We start from the raw sequence: 21,520 nt of genomic DNA, 5'->3' as shown, positions 1-21,520 counted from the left end.
TTGGGAGAGACACCCACAACTTCACCTTCACGGGACTGGCCCCAGGAAGCAAATACGTGCTGGAGGTGGCATCTGTGGCTGGGTCCTTCAGGGCACCTGCAGGGAATGTCAGCAACTGGACATGTGAGTACCTTTTCTGAGGGGATGTGTGCCTTTCTGGGCAGTCACAAAAGCTCATGGCCAAGAGCATGGCTCCACTGACTTTCACAGCAGACCCCAAGCCCTGCCTGGGGCATGTCAGTGCCATGGCACTGAGCAGGTGCTGACAGGAGCACTCCCATCATCAGCTCCACCAGCCTGGGTGAGGGAAGCTGGAGCTCCAGAGCCATGCATCTGGGGAGAGCCATGGAGGAGGGAGCAGCAGACAGGGCAGGGCGTTCACCTTCCCTGTCCTTTGGCTGGCTGCATGTTCCCTCCTCACCCCTCCCCAGGTGTCTGGCTCCATCTGGGACAGGGCTGTCCCTGCTCAGACAAACACAGAGAAGTTTGCAGAAGCTTTAAGCTTCCTCTGGGCTGTTGGGTGCTTCCACACAGTCGAGGCTAAGTGCCCTGTCCAACGTGGTGCCTCCCTTCTGATGGCACTGCCAAGAGACCCAGGCAATGTCCCCGGGCCCATTGCTGACATGTCTCCCATCCTGTCTCTCCAGACCCCTTGGCACCCCGTAATGTGTACATGACGAACCAGGGGTATCCCAACAGACTGAGCGCGTCCTGGCGAGCCGAACCCCAAGGACAAGACAGTTACAGGCTCCTCCTGTATCATTCGGGGTCAGGTATTGTGGCAGCCAATGTCTCTGTTGGGAAAGGCACCAGCAAATTCACCTTTTCTGGCCTGGCTCCAGGACACAAATACCTGCTGGAAGTGCTGTCCATCGCAGGGCCCTATGCAGCCTCCGCAGGGAACATCAGTGACTGGACAAGTAAGTGTCAGAGCTGGAGATTCTTCATCTTGCATGAGGCTCAGCCTTCCCACCTGGGTGGGCTCAGCACCTGTGGTGGGAAGGGGCAGAGACTCAGCCAGGACTGCTGCCTGGGAGCTGTAGGATCAGAGAATGGTTTGGGTTGGAAGGGACCTTTTAAAGGCCATTTAGTCCAACCCCCCTGCTACTAGCAGGGACATCTTCAACTAGATCCGGTTGCTCAGAGCCCTGTCAAACCTGACCTTGCATATTTCCAGGGATGGGGTGAGATGAGGTGGGATGAGATGGGGTGGGACGAGATGAGATGGGGTGGGATGTACCAGTGTAGCAATGGGATCTAGGGCTGGGCAAGCCCTGGTGGGTGGCAGAGCCAGGCAGGGCGGTGCTGCTGCCTGTGGGAGGGCCTGGCAGCCACGAGTGCTGTTTCAGGAGGCAGCCTCCGGCCCACGGCGCCCTGCTTGCACAGTCTGGCTCCTCCAGGCACGGGTGACTGAACAAGAGCACAGGGTCCCATGGCAGTAGTGCTGCTCTGGTAGATGACACCCACAGCCTGGGGGACCATGAGGCCACACCCCACCATTCCTGCTGCCTTTCTTCCAGGCACTCCGAGAATTGCTGGCATGGGGTATAAGGGGAGGATGGGCTTTTTTTTTTCTTTTTAAGGAATGTGGAAATGCAGATAAGCACAATAAGCCTTTTCATGTGCTTGTCCCCACAGCCCCTGCACTTTGCTTGGGGAATCCAGCGGTCCCTGCTCCCACGCTCAGCCATCCCCTGACAGGGTGCAGGGAGTCATGTGCAGAGCCCTTCGGGCAGGTCTCTAGTGAAACTTGCTAATTAGCAGGAAGAAGAATCCATCTCCCCCACACTCCTCACTCTGTATGTCCTTCAGCTGCCACTTAAAGGTCATTTCTGGCAAACAGCAGCTGCGGGAATGTTATCACTGAGCATGTGGAGTCTCCTTGTGTGTCACCCATCTCCTGCTTGTGTCGCTGTAGAATAGAATGCATGCCAGTAACTCTTCCTGGTGTGGTTTTTGTTGTAGCTCCCTCAGTTCCCCAAAATCTCTCGGCGGTGGCTGAAGGGAACAACACAATGCTGATCTCCTGGGGCAGTGTCTCTGGACAGCAGGACGACTGCCAGCTGTGGCTGCGGGACCCCCGGAACAGCTCGCTGCCCTGGCAGCACTCCCTGGGCAGAGGACAAGTCCAGCACCTCCTCCAGGGGCTGATCCCGGGCAGGAACTACTCTGTGTCCTTGAGCTGCGTGGCCGGGCCGTACTGGAGCAGCACCAAGCCCTTGGCAGTGCCCATGGGTGGGTACACGCTGCCATAGGGAGGCAGCAGGGCAGGCTGGAAGGGGGAGAAACACCTGGGTGGTCTCAAGTCTGGATCGACCCTTGAGTGTCAACAGAGGCATGGGAAGTCTTGTGGCGGGAGATGGGGAAAGCCAGCAAGGTGACCTTCTGGTAGCCATTGGCTCCCTAAGCTAGTCCCAGCACAGAGATCTCCTGTCTCCTGGCTACCTGTGAAGCAGAGCAGACTTTGCAGAGATCTCCTGTAAGACATGAGCTCAGGCCCTGCCCATTCACACTGTCCTGTGGTCCATGGCACAGCAGGCCCCCAGGCTGCAGGTGTCCGGCTCTGCTCGTCTCACTGGCCATGGGGGCAGATGCTGGCAGGGGCAGAGGTTGGGATTTCTCTGACCCAGTGAGTCCAGAGCCTGCCCTATCTCCTTTGCAGAGCCAAATCCGGTGAAAAATGTGCAATGCCTACCAGAGTCAAGGAGCCTTTACTTGAACTGGACAAGCTCTCCTGGAGATGTGGAGGCTTATGAGGTGGTGACAGAGAGACTCTCTGAAGGATCTCCCACCTCCAAGTATACCATGAGCATCCCTTCAAGCGAGGCCAGTCTGGAGGGGCTGGAGCCAAACTCCTCCTACCAAATCACTGTGAGCACCGTGGGCATGAACACGCTGAGGAGCCAGGCTGTGACTCTGCTCTGCAGCACAGCAGTGGAGCGTGAGTCCCCTTCTTTCCCACAGGCCTTACCACAGGCCCCAGGAGAAAACCCCTGGTATTGCTGGTTAAACCCAGGGGCTCTTTGAGGTGCTTGTGAGGCCCACATGGCTGCACTGACCTGCGGTGGGTTGGGGCTCTGGCAGTGCTGCTGCAACCAGTCACAGACTGAGCAAAGGGGGGGTCTGGGATCAGGGACACACTACGAGGCTGTGCTTGCCGGTTCCTCTTCCAGCCCTGCCCCCACCCCTGCGTGCAGACGTCTTCCCAGTGGAGGCCAGTTCCACAGTTATCATTTCACCCGACCTGTTCAGCGAGGAGAATGGCCAGATCCAGTACTACGGTGTCATTGCCACCACTAATGAGTCATGTAAGTGTCCCTGCCTGTCCCAGTCTGCAGTGGCTCCCTGGAGGGCAGCAGGGCCCCTGGACGTCACTTTGGGGCTGTCACTGTCACCTTGAACATTCCCCTCCAGTGCTGAGGCCCACCCAGGAGATCATGTCCAGCACATGGTATGACCACTACTACGGGACAGAGGACTCCTACCTGGCAGTGCTCATCCCCAACCCCTTCCGTCAGAGGAGCTCCCCCGAAAGCTGGCGAGTGCCGGTGGGAACAGAGGAGTGCGGCCAGTCCAGGGCAACGTGCAATGGGAAGCTGAAAGACAACGAACAGTACAGGTGAGAGATGTCAGCATCCCTCCTGAGGGAAGGGGCTGGAGGAGAAGAAGGACTGCATGTGTCCTTGGTGCCACCAGCTCCCTGGATGTCACCTCACCCTCACACCCCCAAATCCCTAGCAGGGGACCCCAAGGGTTCTCCACCAAGCAGCATTTGCAGAAGGCAGGGGCTGGCATGCAGGGAATGTTAGGCAGTGTAGTGGGCAGGGAGAGGGAAAGCTGAGGCTGCGAAGGGCTGTGTGTGTTGTCTCGGGAGCTGAGCAGATGTCCAGCCCCAGGACAGGAACTAAAACAGATGCTGTTACTTGTAGGACTTTGGTGTGTGACTCAGAACCATGTGCAGACAGTGCAAAAATGAAACCGATTTGGAAACAGTTCGAGTGGTGCCTATTCAGTGTGGGGCCCAGAGGCTGGGGGTAGCAAACACTCAGGCTAAGGTCCAAGTTCCCCATGAGACACACACATAGATCCCAATAGTCGTAAGTTCAGAGTCTTATTTGACAGTAAATAGAATCCAGGAACATGGAGGTACATGTTTTCTTGTAGGGTACCTTTAAAACTGTTGATGGAAAAAGAGGTTTTCCACTGCCAACAAAGCATAGTATCTTTAGTCAGTCCTGTTAATTTAGCAGCTCACAGTTTCATCAAATGGGGACCATCTCCACAGGCATTTCTCTGATCCCCCAGAGTTCTGGAAGGTTGTCCCATTTCATTTTTAAGAAACTTGCAGCAAGGTGGCTGATGGGTGATAAAGACACTGAGAGCATTATGAAAAGAGACTGAAAGTCCAGGGGAGAGCATGTGCATGAGAGAGCTGCCCTTTCCACTGGGAATTAAGGGAGAATTAAATCTGCCCATGAGTGTTGTGGTGAGTGGGTGTTGGGGTTGGACCTGCTGCCTTTCCCTTTCCCTTTCCTTTCCTTTTTCATTCTCACTACTTTTCCTATGTGCAGACATGGAAAATTTTTAACTGATTCTTACTGAGTTGTTTTATATTCACACTCATGCTAAACGGGCTCTTAAACTGCTGGTTGGGGCAGCACTGGTCCAGATTGGTGATAACACACAGGAGGTGGGAAATGGCTGTTTTCTCCCAGGGAAAAAAAAAGGGGAGTTTCCAGAGAGCCATTGCCTTGGAAATTTCCCCCAGAGTGGGGTCATCAAGAGCAGAGGGCAATTCCTGTGTGCTGTGTTATCCTGCCTGGCAGGAGAATGGCTGGCAGTGCACTCCCATCCCGTGTCCATCTCATGCCCATCCCAGGTCCCTGAGCTGGCACGGAGATCTCAGAAAGTTTCAGAAGCTTGGAGATGAAAGCTGACCACTCATCAAATCTGTCTGTTCTGTATTGCTCACGCGTCACCTCAGGTGTGGCAGGGCAGGACTTACTGCTTCACCCCTCAGCCTCAGCTCTGGAGGGTCAGCTGGGGATGGAGAGGGAACAGCAGGGCAGAGGCGTCAGACCAGGGTATATCAGCAGCCTCGAGGGGACTTTAACAACAGCACAATCACTCCAGGACAGCCTCCACATGCAGGCACTGAAGAACCAGGCTCTGTACCTGCCCCAGCCACCTCCCAGTTTTCACTCCAACAGGAGCCTCCCACGGAGGAGCAGCTTACTCAGGGACATCAGGCCCTGTCATTAGTCCACCTGACATGATTCAGTGACATGATTCAGTAACATGGACTGAACTGTCCAGTTATTCAGGACTAGAAGATACTTTTACACCACAGCTTTCTTTCCGTTTGGCTGCCCTCAACAACCTAAATACTCTCAGTTCAAACAGCACTTGACCTAAATATCCAGCCTAAATACTCTCAGTACATGGAACACTCAACCTAAATATCCGACCTAAATATCTTCAGTAGACTGTGCTGCTCTCTGAGTTAGTGATTATTAGGGTGGTGAAAAGCTGACAGCCCATCCCCACTCAGAATTTCTGTTCTTGTTTCCTGTCTTCCAGTGAGTTATTTATTCACAAGCCCTCATCTTTCATGCCATGACTTCTGCAGGCTCACTTTTCAAAGGACGTCTGTGCCCTGGCAGCCAGGTGTGGGGTGCTGCCAGAGGGGACCCACACACAGTCGACAAGTTCTTGGCTGCTAAAATCCAATGCTATCTTTAAAAGCTTTGGCTTGCATTTAGGGCACAAGGAGGGGCCCTTCCAAGTCACCTGCTCAGAAGGGAGTCAGCTCCGCAGAGAGCTGTGGGGATTGGTGTGCCCGCTGCCAGGATGGGGACGAGGGGCAGATCTCCATGGGGAAGAGGGTGCACCAGCCACCTCTGTGTGTGCAAGGAAGGGTCAGCCAGCTTCCAGCTGAAATGCCGCTGTGTCAAAAAGGGCTCAGCTCTTTCCCATCAACCCAGTTAACCAGTTGACATGAACTGTGTGTTTTTAATGTTTTGTGTCCTATGAGAGACCAGACACTACCTTTCTCTGCAGATAACCCTTCGGAGCAGAGCTGCTTCCCATTTGTGCTTTCTGAACAATTTCTCATGCTCCCCCCAGTGGAACGAACTTGTCCAAGAGGTAGAAAAGGGAGGAAAGACCATTCCCACACATCCCCTAAATCCATAACAGAAAACCAGCTTTTTCCAATTCAGCATTTCAGGACAGAGGCAGGGTCCTGTTCCCCTGGGTGCTGCCTGCTGGGTGCTGGGTTCTGGGCACTGTGCTTGGCTCAGGGTGTCCCTGACACAGGACTCTGCTTTGCCTTTAGGTTCAGCATTGCTGCCTTCACCAAGTATGACCCAGTAGCCCCTGCTGTGACGTTTACCCTGTTCTCAGGTAAGCTGAAGAGCCTCTTCCCTACCTGGCTGTGTGGGTTAGAGGTAACGAACAGCCAGAGGGAGCTCATAGGCTACAGGAAATACAATAAATAGAATAAATGCAGCAATCTATCATAGAATTATAAAATGGATTGGGTCAGAAGGGACCTTAAAGCTCAACTCATTTCACCCCCTGCCATGGACAGGGACACTTTCCACTATCCCAGAGTGCTCCAAGCCCTGTCCAACCTGGCCTTGGACACTTCCAGGGATGAGGCAGCCACAGCTGCTCTGGGCAACCTGTGCCAGGGCCTCACCACCCTCATCATAAAAAACTTTTTTACTGATTCTTACTTCTCTCTATGCTCTCTTTTTTTAATTCCAGCTGCTGGATCCAGTGCAGACACAGCTCCACTCTCAATGCCAATAATTGCTGGAATCATTGTGGGATTTCTTCTCACACTTGCAGCTGTTTTTGCTTTGGTTTACTGGAAACAGCTCAAAGCAAAGAGGTGAGCATGGGCCGTATCTTACCTGCTGAGTGCAGGCTGAGGTACCCAACCTTCAGTGCCAAGCCTGGAGGAGAGCAGGAAGAGGGTGTAAAAAGAGACTTAGACAAACTAGATGTGGGCTAGTGGAATTGTGCCTGGCAAGCTCAGAAGCCAAAGGCAGAGGGGAAGGAGGAGCTGCCCATGTGCAGTTAAGTTACAAAACCCTACAGGTGTGCAAGGCAGTGTGCCTGCCAGTGGCACACAATACCTCATGGCATCGATCTCTGCACTGCAGGCAAAAGTAACAGCTCCTGTGCTTTGATTCTAGAACCAAGAAGAGCAGCCTGCCCCAGGAAATGGTGACCTACAGCTTGAGGTGAGTGCTGGAGTCTGCCCTCTGTATGGCCTCACTGCAGCTCCCACTGTCCTGTACCTACTTCCTTTTTCATGCTTTGACTCTGGAAAAACCCAGCTGTCTCCTCTCCTCAGTTATTTTATAAACCAGTCTTTCCCAAGTTCGGCATTTACTGCCCAGCTCCATTCCAAGTCAATGCATTGTCTACACCTCCTCTGTGGGTCTTCTGCAGCAGGGGAATATCCTCATCACCCTGAAGTCCCTCCCAGTATTTAAACTGTTGTACCCACTTCCCTGGGATTGAGGTGGGCTATAAACCATCCCTGTGTGCATCCAGGTACCGCAGGTCTCACGGCTGGGCTGTCTCAGTGGCATCTGACTGGCTGGCCAGGCCTCCCAGTAACTAAGGCAGGTTTTCCTCTGGACTTCATTTCCTGCAGAAACGTCCACCGGCCAGTGCCCCTGCAGAACTTCAAGCAGTACTATGAGATGAAGACAGCAAGTGCTAACCACGCCTTTTTCCAGGAGTTTGAGGTGAAATGAGACTCCTCCTAGAGATGACATTTGATTTCTCCACTCGGTGGGTCTCCCATCTCTAGCAATCCAGCCACCCTGTGAAGCAGCCTTGGAGGCCAAAGATTGGATGGACCAAGTGATCGAGCAGTTCCTTTGCTCAAAACCTGTTTTGTTCAAGTTCTGGTCAAAACACGTGTGGTGTGGGGTGAACTAGGACACAGCAAAGTGCCCCAGCCCTGACTGGAGGTGAAGATGAGAGGGGTGGCGATGAGAACCACCCTGACATTGTTAGAAAAGAGTGTGCAGCCAGAGGGAAGGTCGAGCAGCACTCTCAGACCTCCAGGGTCAGGCTGTGAGCTTCACCTCAGGCTGCTCCCACTGCCAACATCTGCAGCCTCTGGACTGTTCTGCTGCAGCATCTTTCAAATTCCCATCAGCAATTTCAAGCCCTCCTCAGATCACCTGTTTCTGGCTTCTTGAGTGAGGACAGGGGCAGAAGCCGATGCAGCACAAGATATTTCTGTTTGTTCGGTGGAAAATCCTCTGAGCTTTGTGGTAGATTTGGTAGATTTCTGAGGCTTTTTTCACCAGTACTTGTTCTTGGGCTTTTCTTTTAAATATGAACAGTGCTGTTGGAAAAGGCACTGGGAAAAGCCACCATGGCTCAGAGTGTGCAGGCCATCTGAGGGATGAGTGGAGCAGTTCTCTGTGTGAGAGTAATCCTCTTTACCCTCCAGACAGAGCCACTGGTCATGAGCAGGGAGCTGAGCTGACCAGGAGCTCTCCAGAGGAAATGTTTGTGCTTATCTTTTCCCCTGTCCTACAGGAGCTGAAGGAAGTTGGGAAGGAGCAGTCGAAGGTGGAGGCTGAGCTCCCACCAAATGTCTCCAAGAACAGATATCGCCATGTGTTGCCCTGTAAGTGCTGTCCCCTCCCTTCTCCCACAGCATCTGGTGTGGGAGCCCAGAGGGCAGTGCTCAAGGACAGGCTCACCTTGCTTCGCTGCCAGGGTCAGTGCCTGCTCCTCTCCTGGGAGCAGGAGGACTCTTGAAATGGGCCTCAGTTCCCATTTTCCTTCTGGAGACCTGAGGCTTGATGGTTGAGCCAGGGCTGAGCCACCGTCCTCCCCAGCTCCTCCAGCAGGCTGCTGGGTGAGCCCTGCTCAGGACAGGTCCCAGCAGGAGACCAAAGGGGGTCCGTGAGCTTCACTGATGGACCTCATGACCCCAGCTCTGTTTTCCAGTCCCCTGCTAGCCTAGCTGGCAGGCAGTGCTCACGTCCCCAGGGAGAAGGTGCCTGGCAGAGCACAGAGCCTCCCTGCTGGAGCTGCTGAGGCTTCTCCCACTGGGTTACCCAGTTGTCCATGTCCTGGTGAAGGGCTGCCTTGGGGTTCACCTGTGTGAGGTCTCTTTCAGATGATCATTCTCGGGTCAAGCTGAGCCAGCTGGGGGAGGATCCACACTCAGACTACATCAATGCCAACTTCATGCCTGTGAGTGCCCACTTGCCTTCCCCACAGAGAGATGGCCACAGGGCACTGTCACAGAAACTCTGGAGGCAGAGTGTCCTTCTGTGAGGGCTGGGGGACATGAGATGCTGGTGAAGGCACAGCTGGCACAGGCCAGCGAGGTTCTGGGGGGAAGATGGAGATGTGTAGGTGCCCTTTAGCAGGGGATGATGGAGCCTGTCAGATGGCAAATGCTGTGATGCAGAGGTGTGATTGTGGGAAGACTGGCAAGTCTCTCTGCTTTCTGCTTGTGGACTGTCTGTCCTCTTCCATCACCTCCCAGCTTACTGCCCTGTCTTTCTGCCTGCTCTTTTTCCTTCTGGTCTGTGCAGCTGCATTTGAACAACCCTGGAGCTGTGCCTTCATCCCCATCCGGGAGGTTCCCAGGTAACAGCAGGGCACACAGCATGCAGTGCCGTTGTGTGGATCTGTGGGGCATGTGTGTGTCCGAGGGCAAAGAAATACCCTGAGGCCTTGCATGCTTACCCTACCCTCAGCAGTGAGGGGGAAGCACAGGGAAGACCCAAATGTGACTTTCTCTGGTTACACTGAATGAGGAACTGCTTGGAGGGAAATGGCGTGGGTCACTTTATTCCAAATGTGTAGAGAGTGTGTGCTGGGCAGCTCATGCTTCCTGTGAAATCAGCTGCTTCTGAGATCAGCTGCCTGGGAACTGTGCCTGTGTGGGCTAGGGGCAACAGGAATTTTGCCTTCTACCACAAAAGCAGACCAGGCACTGACTGGTCCCAGGGCAGGACCCACCTGCCTTGGCAACCTGACAACTCGTCTTGCTCATGTCTGCCTCTTGCTCAGGGCTACACATCCCAGCAAGAGTTCATTGCCACCCAGGGGCCCCTAAAGAAAACCATAGAGGACTTCTGGAGGCTGGTGTGGGAGCAGAACGTATGCAACATCATCATGCTGACAGTGTGCATGGAGAACGGGCGGGTAGGTCGGTGCCAGCCCCAGCCCAGCCCTGCCCTGGCAGTGTGAGCTGAGCCCAGGGCTGGGTCTGTGTCCTCCACAAAACCCCTGCTCTCATATGGCTCCAGGATGAGCACAGTCCATACAGCTTCCATGAAAAGGCAGTTTGGGGGAAGAGAGGCTGATCTGTGCAGCTCAGCTGTAGCTTGGGGCGGGCTGAGCCAGCACTGGAGCTTAGCTAGGACCATGCCCACCACCCTCGGCTATTTCCGCGGAATCTGAAATTGCCATGTCCTCTGGGTGAGCCACCTCACGTGGACTGTTCCTCCAATCTCCAGGGATGATGAGACCCTCACGGGTCCTTTTTTCTGGAGGAGGCTGAAATCCAAATGAAGGGGCTGTGAGGGAGAGCTGTGCAAAGCTCCCAGTGGGAAGGGGAAGCACCCCTGCCTGCTCCCCAGGGCTTGTCCTGGCTCTCCTCACAGCCACTGCTCTCCAGATGCTCCCTGGGAGCCAGAAGATCACCTGGTCCCTCACTGGCCTCACTGGGACCCTGTCCTGTTCTAGGTCCTCTGTGATCATTACTGGCCATCAGAATCTGCCCCAGTGTCCTACGGGCAGGTGCGGGTCCACCTGCTGATGCAGAGCAGCTCTGAGGAGTGGACCATCCGGGAGTTCAAGCTGTGGCACGTGAGTACAGACCCCAGGGGATGTGGGAACCTGTCAGGGGTTGGGGGTAGGCACTCAGTGGTGGTGGCACCTTTCCCTGCCATTTGTGGGGCTCAGAGAAGATCCGAGCCCTGAGGAGCAGTCTGCCCCTTCAGACGGGTGACACAGGGGTGTCCAGCATGTGTCATGCTGCTCTCCACCCTCACTCTCTCCTTTCCATGTCCCTGCCCTGGGACAGCCTGCAGTTTCCAGGGCATGTTCCCTGGCAGTCAAAGGCAGGTCTCCTCCCTCCCACCTGCACATGTCCCAGCATGGCAGGGACTGTGGGGGAGGATGGAGGAGCAGGAGCCACCAGGCAGTGCAGACCTGACTTTGGCTGTTCCCTGCAGCTGAGGCAGGTGTCCTCAAGTCCCCAGGTGCTGCCAGGGCTGTGGGGTGTGAGCCTGCCTCGGGGGGCTGCACACCCATCACCAATCCCCGTGCAGGAGGGTCTCCGGGCAGAGCGGTTTGTGTCCCACCTGCACTACACGGCGTGGCCCGACCACGGCATCCCGGAGTCCACCACTTCCATCATGACCTTCCGAGAGCTGGTCCGGGAGCGCATCCAGAGCACTAAGGATGCAGGGCCGACCCTCGTGCACTGTAGGTGAGGCTCTGCCCCAGGGGATGGTGGGAGGAGAGGGTGGGAGAGAGCAAGGGGGGTCCTACTCGTGCACAGACTGTGAGGGAGGGCAGTGCCCAGGAGACACAGCTGCTTGTGGAGTCTCCTGCTCAGGTGTTGAGGACTACAAGTCTACTGGCAGTCTGCCCCCAGCCCCAGGGCATGGGGCAGGTGGAGATGGTCAGCACCAACCCAGGGCAGCCTGAATGGCTCCCAGCCCCGTACTGTGCTGGGACCGGTGCCTGGGTGTGCTCAGGCGGTGCCCAGGGAGCAGCCTTTAGGAGCATGTCCAGTAGCAGGAGGTAGCCCATGGACTGTGATTCAGGCCTTGTTCAACCCTTGCTGTCTGTGCTCCCAGTGCTGGCGTGGGCCGCACTGGCACCTTCATTGCCCTGGACCGGCTGCTGCAGCAGATGAAGCAGGAGAAGGTGGTGGACATTTTCGGTGTCGTTTACGCCTTGCGGATGAACCGGTACCTGATGATTCAGACGCTGGTGAGATCTCTGCTCCCTCTTTTCCCTGGCCCCTCACTTCATTCCATTGAAGTTCATAGGGCTGGCAGTTGGATGAGCTGGCTGGCCAGCCCCAGCACCCCCAGGCTGGTTGCCAGCCTGTCACTGTGTCATCGTGCTGCTGAAAGCAGCAGCTCAGCTGGAGTGGAAATTGCTGGGGGGGGTCTTCAGCAGCTTCATGCCCTGCTAGACCCACAACGGCAGCATCCAGAGACCTCCCAGGAGGCTCAGAAACACCCCGGAGCACTGAGGAACAGGATGAGGCCCTTTGCAGGCAATCCTTAGCTCACACCATGTTGTTGATCTGTGATGCTCCACAGCCTGTCTCCTATCTCCAGCCCTTGGGGCTGGGACAAGGTGTCAGAATGGCCCTTCAGGACAGAGACCATACCCACCCTCTCATGCTGTCTCTGCAGTGTGACAGTCTGTGTTGCTGTCTGCCTTTGCCTTCCAGTCCCAGTACATTTTCCTGCACAGCTGCATTTTGGAAAAGATCTTGGAGGAACCTCCCCTGGATTTTTCAGGGACAGAGAGGTAAGGCCTTGCTGTGCTTTGCCACTATGCCCACCCTGATCCACAACCCCTCCCGGCAAAGCCTTGGCTCCAGGACAGAAGGACAGGGAAGCCCAGCCAGCCATCCCACCTGGTGTTGTGAGCAGGGTCAGCGCAGGGGGGGCTGTTCGCTGCAGCACGGGGAGCCCAGCACAGAACAAAGTGCCATCTCCTGGGTACGCCAATGCCAGAGATCTGCAGAGCTGTGCTGGGGAAGGCACTTCCCTCAGCCCCTGGCTTTCCAGCCCACAGGCATGCCCTAGTGATGTGTTCCCCTGTACTTGGCACTGGTGAGGCTGTACCTTGAGTGCTGTGTCCAGTTCTGGGCCCCTCAGTTCAGGAAGGATATTGAGATGCTCGAACGTGTCCAGAGGAGGGCAACAAGGCTGGTGAGGGGCTTGGAGCACAAGCCCTATGAAGAGCGGCTGAGGCAGCTGGGGCTGTTTAACCTGGAAAAAAGAAGACTCAGGGGTGACCTTGTCACTCTCTACAAGTCCCTGAAAGGTGGTTGTTTTCAGGTAGGGGTCGGGCTCTTCTCCAGGCAGCAACTGACAGAACAAGAGGACACGGGCTTCCCTGTGCCAGGGGAAGTTTAGGCTGGACATCAGGAAAAAATTCTTCACTGAAAGAGTGATTGGGCACTGAAATCATCTGCCCAGGGAGGTGGTGGAGTCACCGTCCTTGGAGGTGTTTAAAAAAAGCCTGGACGTGGCACTCAGTGCCATGGTTTAGTTGATGAGGTGTTAGGTCAGAGGTTGGACTAGATTACCTTAAAGGTCTTTTCCAACCTAGTTTATTCTGTGATTCTGTGATTCAAACTGGAGAAGCTCGTGGCAGCTAGGTGGCCTTGGGATGTGCCTCCTATGGAGGCCAAGAGGACAGAGCAGGGTCCAGCTGGGCATGGCCTTGGCCACCTATCTCATTGTCTTGGGGCTACATCTGGAGGTCATGCACCTGTCTTTGTGGCCAGATTGTCTCCTCCCTCACACAGAACAGGATGTCCTTGTCCTTGCTGCCTCTTGGGAATGAGCCCTGGGCCGTGCCACCCCTGAGACCTGCCTCTGTCTAGGGGAGACCGGGTTGTCACAGGCCAGAGCTGGGCTGGGAACCTGGGAGATCCCTGGCATTTGAGGAGTGAAGGTCTGCTCACAGCCCTGTCCACCTGCTGCAGACACAGCCTGGGTGCTGCTGAATGAGCTCAGCCTCACCCTTGTGCCCTGGCTCTCTCCCCAGGTCCTGCCCCATTCCACTGAAGAACTTTGCCCAGCACTACGCCCAGAAGGCAGCCAAGTCCCACATGGGCTTCCTGAGGGAGTACGAGGTGAGAGCTGTCCTGGGCAGGGAGTGCTGCCATGGCTGTATGTGCTGAGGGGACCTGGGGAAGGATTGTACCTGCTCGGGCTGGGAGATGCCCTGTAAGTGCCTCCTGAGTGGGTCGCATGCCCCAGTTTCACGGTGGTTCTGGCAGTGTCCCCTCTCCATGGCATTGCATGCCCAGGCACAGCTCCCTCATGCATTCTGCACTGCTCAGGGTCTGTCCATCACCCACTCCTTCCCAGGTCCCTCCCTGGACAGCAGCAGCCCTCTCCTGGCAGCATGGCACAGACCTGGCAGCCCACTCTGGAGCTGGTCTCATGGCACTCCTGCTCAGGCTTCTGCATGTGCAGCCATGACCCCCCTCTGCCGAGTGCAGGTGTCCTCAGGAGGCCCTGGTTCCTCCATTCCTGACCCTTCCTGCCCACTGCCTCCTCCACTCTCTCTCACTCTGGCAGGCCCTCCTGGAAGTTGTCAAGGAAGAAGCCAGCTCTGCACCACCATCTTCAGGCAGCCAGCAGACACGGCCCTCTTCCAGCATCCTGCCATGTAAGTTCTGTGACACCTGCATCCTCTTCCTTTCTGTTCCTCTTCCTCCTGCATGGAGCTAGGCTGGACCAGGGCCGGTAGTCCACAGCACAAGAAAGTATTTTGAGACTTTGGGTGAAACCAGAAGGCTGCCAAGGTGTTTGGGGTGGAGCATATGGTGTTTGGGACTGGGATTGGTAGCCTGGAGAAGAGAAGGGAGATCTTGTTGCTGTTTTCAGCTACCTGCGGGGAGGCACAGGGAAGAGTGGAGTCTTCTCAGAGATGTGCCATGGAGGGACAAGAGGCAAGGAGGATGATTTGGGAGGGTAATCCAGCTCAGCAGAAGGAATAGTAAATTTCCCCGAAGGTGGTCAAACACTGGAACAGAGGCCCAGAGCACCTGCAGGCTCTCCGTCCTTGGAGAGAGGCAGGTCTCCACTGGCTCAGACACTGAGTGACCTGCACTACAGGAACTTGGGATAGAGACCTGTCCTTTGGGAGCCAACATGCACAGGCTGGAGATGAGCACTGCAGAAGGGAGTGCCTTTGCCAAGAAATGGTCAAGGAAGGATTGGATTTGTGTGGCAGTCACTCTGCAAAACCTGTTGGAGCTCAAGACTGCCTTGAATCCCTGCAGCTCCCACTTTCTTTGCAGATGATCGCTCCAGAGTGAAGTTTTCCCTGCTGGAACAGGGCCCTTTCTCAGGGCTGCTGCAGGTGTGGCGCGTCCCGGTGAGTCTCACCCCCAGCAGCAACGCCCACCCCTGTGCCTGGGTCCCCCATCCTGGCTGTGCTCCTGTGCCCTGCACTGCTCCACTGGTCACTGTCACTGTGATCCTGCGTGGAGAAGAGGGGAGTACGAGGATTGAGGACATCACTTCCCTTGCCTGCCCACTTTGGGCTGTCCTCACTTCCCTCCCTCTTTCTCTTCTCTCCTTGCCTCCTGACCTGCTGAGCTTTCTTCTCTTCCTGACCTTTCCTGCAGCCACCTGAGCCAACAGAGCACTCTCTCCAGCAGCAGAGTAACACTCTCATTCCCCACCCAGGGCTGCAGCTCCAGCAGGGACTATCTGGCTGTCCACGGCCCTGACAAACTGACCATGGAGGACTTCTGGACCCTGGTGTGGGAACAGGATGTTCACACAATCCTAACACTTCTCCCATGGCAGGAGAAGGGGGAGGTAAGGCACTGTGCCCACCTGTGCCATGGCACTGGGCGAATCTGTTCAGTGGAGTTGGGACTAGCAGAGCTCTTGAAACACTTCACTGCCTCCTGAGTCCTGGGTGCAGATCCAGCTTAGCTGGAGCTGGACCTTTCCTGTGTCCAGGTGCTCCCACAGCTTGTCATGGGAGCCAGGTTCTGTCTGCCCCCCATGCCTGGACTCAGCTGGTGCCCTTCAAGCTATATCTGTGTGGGACTAAGGGCAGCAGCTCCTGCTCTGCCCAGCCAAGGTGTAGACACTGGCAGAGCAGATTCCAGCTCAGAGCTCTGAGCAGAGCTGCCAGGCAGCTCTGGGTTCCCAGATGACCTGGCTGAACCTGCTGGTGTTCCCAGAACTCCCTCAGGCTTTAGGTGGGGGATGAACTGACATGGAGAGATGCCGGGAGTGCTCTTGGTCCAGCCCCACCACAGACCCTGAAGATGGTGACTGATTATGACAGAGAAGCCAAATTTCAACAGGAAGCCAAATTTCTTGTTGCACACAGGTGCCAGGTGAGGTGTGCTGGCCCCTGGAAGGAGACTCGCTGTGCACGAAGACGCTGACCATCCAGTGTGACTCGGAGAAGCTTGTCTCGGGATGGAGATGTACCCAGCTCAAACTGAAACACGTGTGTGTCCATGGGGCTGTCCTGGCTCCCACCTCCTGGGATGGGGGTGGGTCTGTAGGGATCTGTAGGGGCTGAAAGGTGTGTGGGACTTCTCCAGGCTGCAAGAGCAGAGTGTCAGCAGTCCACAAATGCAGGAGTGAGTCTGGATTGCAACATCCAGAACTGAGTGGACACAGGAGATACATGGGAGAGGCCCTGGGGGCTTCCCCCACCCCTTGCTGATGGGTCATTCTGACCCCTTTGGAAAGGCCCACACAGTTCTCAGTTCCCTCTCCAGGAGCAAGTCAGGGTGCCATGGGGAAGGAGAGCAGGTTGCCAGAATCATCATACCCACAGCATGGGTGGTGGGCAGTGCCCCAGCAGAGATGCCTGCACAGCTCTACAGGAGCTGGCAGTCAGCTCAGGGAAGCCTTAGGGAGCCTCAGGATGGGAGAACTCACCCATCCCTCCCCAACATCCATGTCAGCTCTTTGGTCTCGCAGGAGAAGAAAGCAAAGGAGAGGCAGGTACAGAGGTTCCTGTACACGCTCTGGAGCAGCAAGAAGCAGCCCGATGTCCAGAGCCTGGTGGAGCTGCTCGTGGCTGTCAGACGGTGCACGCCCCACCGGAGGAGAGCCGGTCCTCTCCTGCTGCACTGCAGGTACCCCGGGGTACACCTCCATCCATGGGCAGCCTCCCGAGCTGGGAGCCACCACAGCTCCTTGGCATGGTACCAACAAGCCTTCCCCTCCATGCCCTGGGGACGTTGATGTAGGTCCATGGGAGCCAGTGGAGGTTCTGAGCCTGGGAGGTCACAGGGAGCAGTGCTCTGCTGAGGACTGGGACAGGGCTAATGGGGCTGGGCGAGGAGCGTGGGTGGAGCAGGCATTCCCAGGCTGGGGTGCCCAGGCCAGCCCTGGGTAACTGCAGGGATACTGGGAGCAGCCCTGATATCCTCACTTGCACACAGAGAGAGCTCACAGTGCACGGTGCCCACATGGCTCCTTGGACTGGTGCCCTCTTCCAAAGAGGTTCAGCTCAGCCTGGCCTGGCATCAGTGACCCTCCCTTGTCCCCTGCAGTGGTGATATGAGCCAGATGGGCACACTGATCTCCCTGGACTGCCTGTTGTACCAGATGAAAGCTGAGAGAACCGTGGACATCTACGGCGTGACCCTCCAGCTGGCCAGAAGCTGCTGCCTCATGACCCCAACTCTGGTAGGTGGGAAGAAGGGGTGGGGGACAGGGTGGAGCAGAGGCTTCGTGCTGACCTGCCTGGAGCTGGCAGCATCCTGCCCACTCCTGGGTGTTCCCTGCTGCCTGGGAGCCTGTCCAGCCTCAGCAGGGATTTACTTTATGCTTCCTCTCCACCCTGTGGCTCTGCCAGCCACCAAGGGCTGAGGGCACTGACTTCTCCCAGGCAAAAGTTTTCCATCTCCTCAGTTCTGGAGTTAAGATCAGTTAAATTGCATGTGAGCTCACAGTAAGTGCAAGGCACTCTTCCCATTGTACTCAGAGAAGTATGGAGCACTGGTGTCGTCCTACACAACCTGCCTGCTCGCCCTTGGCTCCTGGGCGTGGCTGTCAGCCTGGGCACCCCGAATCTGCTGGGTACCCCCTTGGCCAGTACCTTTCCTGGTGCATCCCCCAGAGCCTGGTGTTGCAGCTGGGGCTGCCTGTCAGGGGGTCGGTGGGACACACTGCCACACGGGCAGGTGCCCTGTGGGCTGTAGCACTGTCTGCCGGTGCCGATCCGTGCCAGCCCAGCCTCGGCATGCCAGTCCTGCTCCTGGCACCAATGCCTCTGGACGTGCTTCAGTTGCTGCCACTGCTGAACGAGCTGATGCACAGCCCTGGAAACGCTCCCCACAGGGCACGGCAGAACTGGGGAAGATCTCTCCAAGGCTTCCCAGATGCAGAGCCTCCTTCAAGAAGCTAATTACATTCTTAATTAATGTGAACCATGTGCGTGGTGGGAGCCAGAGGAGGGCAAGGCGTCCACTGCCCCCGCTTCAGAGCCGCTTTGTGTTCCCGGAGCGCCCGGCCCTGCAGGGACACAATAACCCATAAAGGCACAGCAAGTGCCCATCAAACGCTGCTGTCCTGCAGCCCTCCAGGCTCCTCCATCCCGGTGGGGGCTTGCCAGCACCCCTTAATGTCTGGTGGGGTCAGCGGCTGCTGTCGTGCTGAAGGCATCAGATTTTGGGGGGGGGAAGCAAGGAGGAGGATGAACTTTTGATGGATATCCTTGGCTAACTGTCGGATATTAAGCACCAGCAGCTCCAGAGTGGTGCATGTCTCAGGGGATGTGCTCTTGCATGTGGCAGTCACTGAGTGTGCCTGGGCTGGAGTCAGCCCTGGGCTGTCGCTGCAGATTTCACAATCAGACCTGACTCGTTGAAAGCACGCTCTGGTGACCTGGAGCCTCAGCCATTGTGTGATCCGCGGCATTCCCAGCCCTCCGGTGAGGCTGAACCCGCCACCACAGGGAGGAGGCTCCTCGTGACTTGCGGCTCAGCCAGCACATTAACGAGCTGTTGGGGAATGCTGGTCGGGGCCCCTCTGCGAGTCCCTAATCCCCCCTGCCCACTGCCATGTGATTCCAACCCACACCATGTGCCAGCTGGCCGTGCCCTGCAGCTCTGTGCCCTGAGTACAACCCCATTTACCTTGCTCACATCTTACCTAGGCAGTCCTGGGCGTTTGTAGCCTGGTGTCATTTTGGGGCAGCCTGGCATTCGGGCAGAACCTCATAGCAAACGCACAGGGGACTTGGGACCTCTGAACCCACATTTGGACCTGATGGCTCCGTTTGGTGATATTAAAAAGAGACAAACAATGCAGCTGGGCTAAACCCACACAGACTTTTCTGTACCTCTGTGAGCCTACAAGCATCTACCCTGACCTGCTGTCAGCACCTGACTGGTACACTGGGACTACACCAAGGGAAACTTCTGGTCCAGAGGTCCCTCATGGCCCCAGGTCACTGCCAGACCCCATGCACTCCAGCTTCATGCCCTGCAGCATCACTGGAGTTGCTCTTTGCTCTTGTTTTGGATGCAAACACCACAGCACATCCAAAAGCCACTGGGGCACTTGGAGGAAGCCCAATGAAATTATTCCTCTCCATCTCAGATGGGATGTTCCTCTCAGCCCCATCCCAGGGGGGTGAAGAAGGGGAAACAAACATGGTGTAACAGGCTTGATTCTTCCTTTCTGGGTGATTGTGGTGGCACAGGACCATCATGGACTACTTGGGAGAGCAAATCCTGCTCTGCCATCAGACACTGTTCCTTAATTAGGATTTTTTAAGGCAAACTGCAAGGTTAATCTGTGACCAGGAGGTCTCTGTCAGAAACCTGACTCTGATGCCCCTTTCTCTCTTGCAGGACCAGTACATGCTCCTGTACACCTGCATCCAGGACATCACTGCTCAGAACCAGCTCTAGCACCACCTGGCCCTTCCTGGCACCCTTCTGCCTCCCCTTCTGCAGGGTCCTGTACAGAGCCGGGAGCTGGTGAGAGCACCATGGGACTCCTGGCACAGAGTGAGCCCTGCAGTGAGCAGTGGCCTCCCCTGGCACTGTCCCCAGTGTGTCGCTCACGGTGTGAGCTGTGACGTGGGGTGTCCTGGACAGACGGACAGTGTCCTGCCACGCAGCGCTGCAGCCCTCAGTGCAGACACGGTGACGGGCTGGGCAGGATGCTCTCTTGCTTTGGACATCTCCTGGGATTCCTTGTGCCTGGAAGGTTCTCTAGCCCCCCTCACCACACACCACGGGGCTCTACGGTGCCCCTGAGGCCCAGCACGAGTATGGAGCACCGTGGTCTCCCCGTGCCCGTGGGCACCGGCGTGTGGAGGTCTCAGATGTGCTGTGGACAGAGCTGGCTTGTCTCGGCTGGTGGAATGGTCTTAGGTACAAACAATAAACAGCCCTAGGAAAGCGTGTGCTTGTAAGGGAGGCTTGGATTTTGAGGGGTCCAGCTGATGTGAAGGCTACAGCATAGCAGCTGTTCCCAAAAGGGCAGCTGTGTCCCCAGCCATGGGACACTGCAGTGTCCCTTGGGCACTCGATGCTGCAGTCCATGGCACAGCAGCTTCTGCTCACTCTCATCTGCTCCTTCCCCTGAGGCAACACTTCTGCAGTGAATCTCCAGCCCACCCACAGCTTCACGAGGAAGGGACACATTTTCAGATGAAGCCTGGGCTCCAAGTTGTGAACCTGCTGGCTCCCCAGCACCAAGGAACAGGGCAGAGCCACCTGGTTCAGCTGACACACTGGTAAGCAGCTGGCAGCCCCAGCAGTCCTGCTGCTCTGGGAACTGGGTTGTCCATGCAGGGACACGGCTGCTCTGCAAGCAGGAGTGGCCATGCACAAGCTGAAATCACAAGTAACAACTCAGTTCACGGAGCTGCAAGTACAGGACAGAAGGAAGAGTTTAAAAAAAGGAGATGGTTTCACAAGCATATTCCTCATGTAGATAAAACTGTACCTGGGAGCCTGTTTACCCTTCTTTGCCCCTTCAAGCAGGGTGGGGTTATAGTGCAGTCCCAAAGCAGTAACCCTGTCCCAGTGTGGCCCACACTCCTGCCCACTATTCCATGTCCTGTGGCAGCTGCCTTGGAGTGGGGTGAGGAGACATAACAGGTCTGATGAGGGGCTCCCAAGACCTGTTATAAGGAGCTGAGAGCCCCAGGTGGGTGACTTGAGTTGGCCACTCATCCTAATGCCCCTGTGTTTCCACAAGAAGCTTCTCCCTCTTCCAGAACGAGGATCTGCCCCCCAGAATGGGACACCCAGGGCACCTCAGCATCAGCCATCCCAGCACTGGGCTGAGGCCTCTTTTGCAACTGGGTGTCCTTTTTTCCCTCTCCTAAATCACATTCCTCTTTGGCAGTTGCTGTCCCACACACCTCCTGCTCCCACCGTGCACCACCCATCCCCACCACCCAGCAGAGCTGTGCAGCCCCCAGCCAAGGTCCTGCCCGTTGTCCCCTGCACCCACTGCCCAGGTGTGGCCACAGGAGGGGCACAGCTGGGTGGGAGCAGTCTCTCCCTGCACACAACAAACCTCCTGTACTGCTGGCAGAGCTGCTCAGTTCCCTCTGCCTCCGTGTATTCCTGCTCTGCTCCCAGCTCCAAGCTGCAGCATTCCTGGGCTGGAGGAAACCCAGGCAGTGCAGAGCCTTAGCCCCATAGAGGGCTGGTTTTCCTCCCACCCTGGACATGCTGTGTGTGCAGTGCTGGCTTCAGCATAGCCCAGAGCATCCTGATTGCCCATGGCCACCCTCACCC

At 56.3% G+C, this 21,520-nt stretch overlaps 1 protein-coding gene across 1 annotated transcript in view; it reads left to right on the top strand.

The window, feature by feature from the left end:
* Positions 1 to 20,170, top strand: part of LOC121658734 (receptor-type tyrosine-protein phosphatase V-like) — a 34,185-nt gene extending 14,015 nt beyond the window's left edge. Inside the window, 25 exon segments of the mRNA XM_042015953.1 lie at positions 1 to 123; positions 648 to 920; positions 1,966 to 2,235; positions 2,663 to 2,941; positions 3,174 to 3,308; positions 3,415 to 3,619; positions 6,338 to 6,405; positions 6,772 to 6,898; positions 7,206 to 7,253; positions 7,673 to 7,766; positions 8,575 to 8,665; positions 9,164 to 9,240; positions 10,069 to 10,203; positions 10,747 to 10,869; positions 11,334 to 11,494; positions 11,868 to 12,003; positions 12,476 to 12,555; positions 13,807 to 13,894; positions 14,346 to 14,436; positions 15,071 to 15,147; positions 15,462 to 15,596; positions 16,123 to 16,245; positions 16,728 to 16,885; positions 17,306 to 17,441; positions 19,613 to 20,170. The exon segment at positions 1 to 123 is cut by the window's left edge and continues 11 nt beyond it. Of these exon segments, the coding sequence (XP_041871887.1) occupies positions 1 to 123; positions 648 to 920; positions 1,966 to 2,235; positions 2,663 to 2,941; positions 3,174 to 3,308; positions 3,415 to 3,619; positions 6,338 to 6,405; positions 6,772 to 6,898; positions 7,206 to 7,253; positions 7,673 to 7,766; positions 8,575 to 8,665; positions 9,164 to 9,240; positions 10,069 to 10,203; positions 10,747 to 10,869; positions 11,334 to 11,494; positions 11,868 to 12,003; positions 12,476 to 12,555; positions 13,807 to 13,894; positions 14,346 to 14,436; positions 15,071 to 15,147; positions 15,462 to 15,596; positions 16,123 to 16,245; positions 16,728 to 16,885; positions 17,306 to 17,441; positions 19,613 to 19,672 (3,293 nt within the window). The 3' untranslated portion in view covers positions 19,673 to 20,170.
* The last annotated feature ends 1,350 nt before the right edge of the window (positions 20,171 to 21,520 follow it).

The sequence above is a fragment of the Corvus kubaryi genome, unplaced genomic scaffold, assembly GCF_017639235.1.
Source record: "Corvus kubaryi isolate FWS band 111438036 unplaced genomic scaffold, C.kubaryi_AGA036_p1.0 split3-37355, whole genome shotgun sequence".
Lineage (NCBI taxonomy): Eukaryota > Metazoa > Chordata > Aves > Passeriformes > Corvidae > Corvus > Corvus kubaryi.
This window is presented reverse-complemented; position numbering and strand designations above follow the sequence as displayed.